At 40.3% G+C, this 6746-nt stretch overlaps 1 protein-coding gene across 1 annotated transcript in view; it reads left to right on the top strand.

Annotated features, from left to right (window-relative positions):
* Nucleotides 1–1099, top strand: part of GRXCR1 (glutaredoxin and cysteine rich domain containing 1) — a 42469-nt gene extending 41370 nt beyond the window's left edge. Inside the window, exon 5 of the mRNA XM_010162519.1 lies at nt 920–1099. Within this exon, the coding sequence (XP_010160821.1) occupies nt 920–1099 (180 nt within the window). The remainder of the gene's footprint in view (nt 1–919) is intronic.
* Nucleotides 1100–6746: the final 5647 nt, after the last annotated feature.

Raw genomic sequence — 6746 nt, 5'->3', positions numbered from 1 at the left:
CAGGAATTATATGGACTTTTGTTCTTCCTTTGTAAATGAATCTGTAAAGTCTTTACTCAAGAGTGCATTGTTAAAGCCACATATCTGTGCTGTGGTAAGTACCCAATATGATGTAATTTTCATTTCTCTGAAACAGAACTTTAAGGCAATCATTAAACAAGCTAGCAACATTTGCAGTGAGTAAAACTTAAAAATATCTTTGAAATCTCTTGTGTTCTCTGTTGTCTTTAATCCAATACAAAATAGAGTAAAATTATTGTTTTACTTGGGAATTAGGACAATGGAGGAAGCCCAAGCCTTGCTTGGAGCAATTTTCTCCAGGTATAACTGCTGAATATTGATGATCTTTCTTCTTTACACTTAAGGCACTCCACAGCCATAAATTTGAATACACCGCTTATTTTCTCAAGCACTACTTGTTAGAAGCTATGAATTGCTTTTTGATATGATCAACTCCAACTGTAATAGGAACAATATGTTCAGCTCAGGCATGCAAATGCTAAAAGTCATAATATCTTAACATACAGGATAGAAAACATAATGTCAACATAAACTACCTGGAGTTTAGATTCAATCAAGTGCAACACCTCCTAGAACTGATCTAGACCAGATCTACATCAGAGCAATGTATGCAAGCTATTCTTTAGCTAGCTATTTTGGCAAGTATAAACACAGACTAGTAAGGTATAATGTGACTGATGAACCTGCAGTGAGCCTTTTGATCATTGCATGTGAATCTGGCCAAAGGAAAAGGCAGATGTACTGGTCTTCCATGGTGGTATACCTTGGGATGGGGCAGTGGATATTGCTCAAGATGGGAACCAGAATCTGTATTGTCAGCTGTCCTAGAGCCCTCCTTGCCCTAGAGCTTATGGTGGTCAGTAACATTTTTGTCTTTCTCACATTCTTCTTTGAGCAGAGAGTCCAACATCCTCATGAGTGCCTCTCTTGTGGGGGCTTTGGTTTCCTGCCGTGCTCAGCGTGCCATGGGAGCAAGATGTCTGTGTTTCGGAACTGCTTTACAGACTCGTTCAAAGCCCTCAAGTGTACTGCTTGCAATGAGAATGGGCTACAGCGCTGCAGGAGCTGTGCAGGCTAAGAATGGCATCGCCACATGTAAAAACTGATTTTATGGTACCGCATCAGTTTGTAATATGATTTTTTAAAATTAATCTGTTTATCCAATTCAGTCAATAAAAATCTGTTTGTAGTATACCTCTGCTGGTTTGATCATTTGAGCTGTTTAAGCTTAGGTCGCTGACCATATAATGAACGCTGAAATAATATTTTTCTACTTTCTTTATAGATAGACGTGTAGTCTGCAAAACAACATATTATCAGCCCTTTGGATGTGAAGTTTTCCCTTTTTTTATAGGGGATCATCGACAATAGTATGTGTTTCTGAGTCATGCCCTCACGATTACAGCAAAATGAAACTTAACCTTCAGATTATTGAGTAGCTGTTGCTTTCAAGATCAGTGAGAATATTTTGTTATGTGGACTAGCCTGAGACCATTCCACTTAGCACTTCCCTGAAAAGTCACTATGGCTGAATTCTGGACTGAATTCTAAGTGTCAACAGAAAAACTTTTCTTAAAAGTCCCATGAATAATTTTTCCCTTTTAGTACTGCTTTGCATTTGATACTAAATGAATGTTGTCAGAAAATGTTACATAAACAGCTAACATAATAGATGTTGACAACCATTGTTGTACTATCTGAGATTTATGATCCTACATATCACAGTAGATCTTACAGTGATCAAATGAGAACACCAGATAACTTTATAAATTGCATATAAAGTAATTGAGGATGATATTTCTGCCTTTTTTTTTCAGCCTAGTAACTGTTGTGATTTTATGGCTAGCCTGGTATGAGTGCTTTAGGGCATCTGTTCTCTCCAGGAGGGCCACTGTTCTTGCCAGACAACTCCAGCACTGTATATAACTTTGTGATTTTTGGTGGATTTCCACAATGCAAGCACAAGAGAATTAGTCAGCAATTATTCTGAATAGACTGTGGGCTCTCCACATTGAGTATATTCCAACATTCACGCACTTCCACAGTGTACTTTCTAACAGGGTATTTAGTGGACCACCACGTTCTGCTTACGTTGACATCGCACATCTTCCTCCAGTTCCTGCTGTCAGTCTGTACTGGCACAAGCAACACAGAAGTCTAGCAGTTTGTTGAAATTGGTGTTGACTAGAAAGGGCTTCCATGGTAGGCATTTCATCATGCCCAAACTGCTTTAGCAAATGTTAAGCCATGTCACTTTCTGCTGTTTCCCTCATTCCTTGTAAAGCTGTGCTGACTGGTGTTTAGGTAAGTACAGCTGTCTTTCTTAGATGCTGCTTACTCTGGTGGTGGACCCCATTTCCCTTACCTATAACCTTCCTTAATTTGTGTGTGATGGGAAACTCAGCTGTCCTTTCAGTGTTTTGGGCACAGCACAGCTGTAGTATAAAGCAGGATGGTTACAGCTCCACAAAATGTGGCTTCCAAAAAAGCCCCTTCTGATAATTGTGTTTCCTGATGCCTTATTTCCCTAACGTGAATCATGAGAAAACAACCTGTCCTCCACCTCCATTTCACTTACTATATCTAGAGGCGGTAGCTGGTGCTGAAGAGTTGGAAAAGTTTGGTTCACTTATCTTTTTGAACATTTGAATCTAAAGGACTTATGCATACTCTGTGAGATACTGAATATGCAGGCTTGTGAGATCCTGCTGCTCCTACAGCTTCTACAGTGAGGCTCAGAGGGAGTGTTTGGATCTTCTGTATAACATAGGAGAGATTTAATTTTCTACAGAAGCCATCCACTATGCTTAGCAGCACCCCAGCTATAAAACTCTGAATTGAAGATGTGCTTAACTTATTACTGCATGGATAAGAAGAAAGAAAATACAGTTCCCTTATTTTATTTGATACTGTCATATAATCTGTTTCTGGCTTATATTGTAATTCAGACTGGTATGATAGGGAATGACATATAGCACAAAGCAGAATACTGATGCTTAGAATGTCATCATTTCTGATGTATGAAAACTTTTTTGTTTCAGTTGTTAATATGCTGTGGATCACACTTAAGATGGCATAGCAAACTTGCCCTTGATGGAAATTACTGTTGAAGAAAAATACCAATCTATTTATGATACTGTAGTTCCACAGTCTTCACCCCGAAAAAGACATTTTGCTTTATGAAATAGTCCATATCGCCATTCTTACAACAAAGCACTATGTGGTCTAATTACTATAACTCATCAAAGTATGTTTAACATTCTCAGTGAAATTGAAAATATTCTTCATTGATGTGGAATGAGGGTTTGAAACTGGTTTTCCTACCTCTCAGGCAATCAGGAAATGACCTCTCTTCAGTGTGAGACAAATACACAAGATGCAGTTTCTTTGCTGATTTATCTCCAGGGGCCATGCAAGAAACTTAGAGAGACTGTCCTAGCCTAGGCACTACCCTTCTAACAGAGGCACTTAACTCCTGCAGGCAAAGATGAAGCAAAACCTCCTTAGTTTTCTTTTTAGAAGAACTGATGAAAGCAAAAGGCTACGTTTTATAGAAATTTTTCTTCAGAGTGTTTTTATGGGAGACTATAATAAAATAAAACACAGACCATGCAGGGTTCACAAATAGAACATTCTTCAGGCACTGTATATTTTTCAAGAAATGTATGGTAAATTTCCAGTACTAAAAAAGATCTTCTTTCCTCTGTCATGAACTGAATTACCAGATTTTTCTCTCCAACATTTTCCTCATAGCAGTCTGCGTGAACAGCAAACACCCCCCCTCCTTTTTTTTTTTTTTTTTTTTTTTGCAATTAAATGTTTTTAGTGCATGGTTTACCATGCAGAGTTTTGGATTGGGCGTCTCAGTTCACGCCAGCCATCCTAGAAGCGCTGAAGGTAACAGAATGACAACATTACTAAGGCAAACCCAGGAGCCCGTTCAGGGCTATGATGCTTTCTGGTATGAGACTTGTATCAGGCAGCTAGTAATTAAACTTTTTAGTCAGTCTGAGAACAGACAAGGAATGCAGCTCTGTTCTGATTTACACCAGCATTGCATCTTTATTTCCAAGGAGTTAGCAGCGATCGCCTCTGATATGACAAATAAGATCCATTCAGCTGCGTTTTTGTACGGGAAATGTTCTATTTCTAAATGCATCAAGCTCTGCTCCTCTTGTTTCTGGCCCTTGTTGCTACATTGAGGTAAGGATCCAAGTAGATGTTCTCTGGCTGACAGCTCACTATACTAAGTATCAGAGAACAAGGTAATCCTTAGGCTGTCTGCTTTGCCAAATAATCTTTTTGATCCTGAGAAAGAGAATGGTTTGGAGTTCTCAGTCCTATAGCTCACAGCATGTTTTTCCGTGTCCCCCATACTGATATGCTGCAGCCATCAGGTGGCTTGGCTTTAGCAGGATTCATGTCCTAGCACATGACATGATGCAACTCATTCTCTGATTTTTATATAAATTTAATTTTTCCTTTCCTTTTTTGTGGACTCTAGCTACTTGTTCCTTTCATGATAAAGAACTGAAAAGTAGAAACAGAAATACTGCAGGGAATTGGCTTGTAGGGAATTGGCATCAATGATCAGTGCCCCAAGCCTGTCAGTTTTAAGAGGCATTTGGACAATGCCCTTCATAACATGCTTTAACTTGATCAGCCCTGTATTGTTCAGGTAGTTGGACTAGATGATCATTGTAGGTCCTTTCCAGCTAAACTAGTCTAGTTTATTCTACATCAGGGCCATCTGAGGTCTTGCATACTTGAAACTTCATGGATAAATGCAGGCCCTCCCGTGGCAAAGGCTCCTACTAACTGACAAATACAGGTATTGTTTTAGGTATAAGCAACAAAGGGTCTGTGACTATTGCTCTGGGGATTGTAGACATCACTCTAACTGGCTAGACAAATATGATGTTGCAGTATATAATGACCTGCAGAACACACATGCTTTGGTGACCTTATGACAATTTTGAAAGGAGAAAGCATTTGAACGACCTTTGCCTAACTAGAGAAACTCAAAAAAAAAAAAAAAAAAAAAACCAGAGAGGCTGGAAATGAAGCAGAGCAAGACAGAAAATACTAGACTGCTATGGATAACATTTTCTGTCTAATTTTTGGAAAGGGAACGACTGCCTATTGTGAGGCAAAGGAAGATGTCTTCCCAACACAAGAAAGACATGGACCAGTTAGAATGAGTCTAGAAGAGGGCCATGAGGATGATCTGAGGGCTGTAGCAACTCTTCTACGAAGGCAGGCTGAAAGAGTTGGGGCTGTTCAGCCTGGAAAAGAGAAGGCTCCAGGAAGATCTTATAGTGGCCTTCCAGTACCTGGAGGGCCTGCAAGGAAGCTGGGGAGGGACTTTTCATAAGAGCAGTTAATGACAGAACAAGGGGAAATGGCTTTAAGGGTGAAAGAGGGTAGTTTTAGATTAGATATTAGGAAGAAATTCTTCACTGTGAGGGTGGAGAGGCACTGGAACAGGTTGCCCAAGGAAGCTGTGGATGCCCCCTCCCTGGATGTGTTCAAGGCCAGGTTGGATGAGGCTTTGAGCAACCTGGTCTAGTGGAAGGTGTCCCTGCTGATGGCAGGGGGGTTGGAGCTGGATGATCTTTAAGGTCCCTTCCAACCCAAACCATTCTATGATTCTATGCATCTGAGTACTTTCTAAAACACAATCAAATGCCGATGTGGTAGGGACTAGCAACTGAATTCACACCTGGCCTGAGATCTCTGTAGAAGTCAGAATCACAGAATGGCAGGGGTTCAAAGGGACCTCAGGAGATCATCAAGTCAAACCCCCCTGCCAAAACAGGTTCCCTATGCCAGGTTACACAGGAAAGTGTCCAGGTGGGTTTTAAACAACTCCAGAGACAGAGACTCCACCACCTCTTTGGGCAGCTTATTCCAGTGCTCTGTCACCCTCACAGTAAAGAAATTTTTCCTTAAGTTTGTCTGTAACTTTCAGTGTTCCAGTTTTTGCCCATTGCCCCTTGTCCTGTCACTGGGCACCACCAAAAAGAGCCCAGCCCCATCCATTTGCCCCCCCGCATTTCAGATATTTATAGACATTGATAAAGTCCCCTCTTAATCTTCTCTTCTTCAGGCTGAAAAGTCCCAGCTGTCTCAGCCTCCCCTCGTAAGACAGATGCTCCAGGCCCTAATCATCTTTGTGGCCCTCTGCTGTTCAGCATCACACATTCACTCATGTGAGTTCAGACCCACCTGAGATGAACAAGTACTCTGAGAAGTTGTGCATGTGAATTTTCAGTGACCAGATGGTGATTAGGAGATTCTTTTGAGCTTTATTTTCTCCCTGCTTGCTGGAAGTTTGGCTTCAAGGCTGCAATAAAGGTTTTTCTCTACATATTTTGACCTAAAACCTTCTTTCAGCAGATGATCACACATTGAAAAACCTACATTTACTTTCATTCTGTGTAGTCTCATCATGGACTCTGAGCTCATGACTGGTTTTTGTAGAGGATTTTAACCTTCATAAGAGTAGAGTGTAAGCACATTTTTTACTCTAAATAGAGAGTACCCATTTGAGCTGGGTTTCCATCCTCCTCACTTTGTTTGCTTTGTAATAACATCGGGGTATTTCAGTGTAATGCATTTCCCCCTTCCTCTGTTTTAGAGCCTAGAAATTATGAATTATATTTAATATTACTATGTTCAATAAATATTTTTGTTTGCTATGCTGGGGAATAGCTTACTGTTTT

This window comes from Antrostomus carolinensis, unplaced genomic scaffold, assembly GCF_000700745.2.
Source record: "Antrostomus carolinensis isolate BGI_N321 unplaced genomic scaffold, ASM70074v2 scaffold3370, whole genome shotgun sequence".
NCBI classification, from domain to species: domain Eukaryota; kingdom Metazoa; phylum Chordata; class Aves; order Caprimulgiformes; family Caprimulgidae; genus Antrostomus; species Antrostomus carolinensis.
Note: the sequence above shows the minus strand (reverse complement) of the source record. Positions and strands in the feature narration are given on the sequence as shown.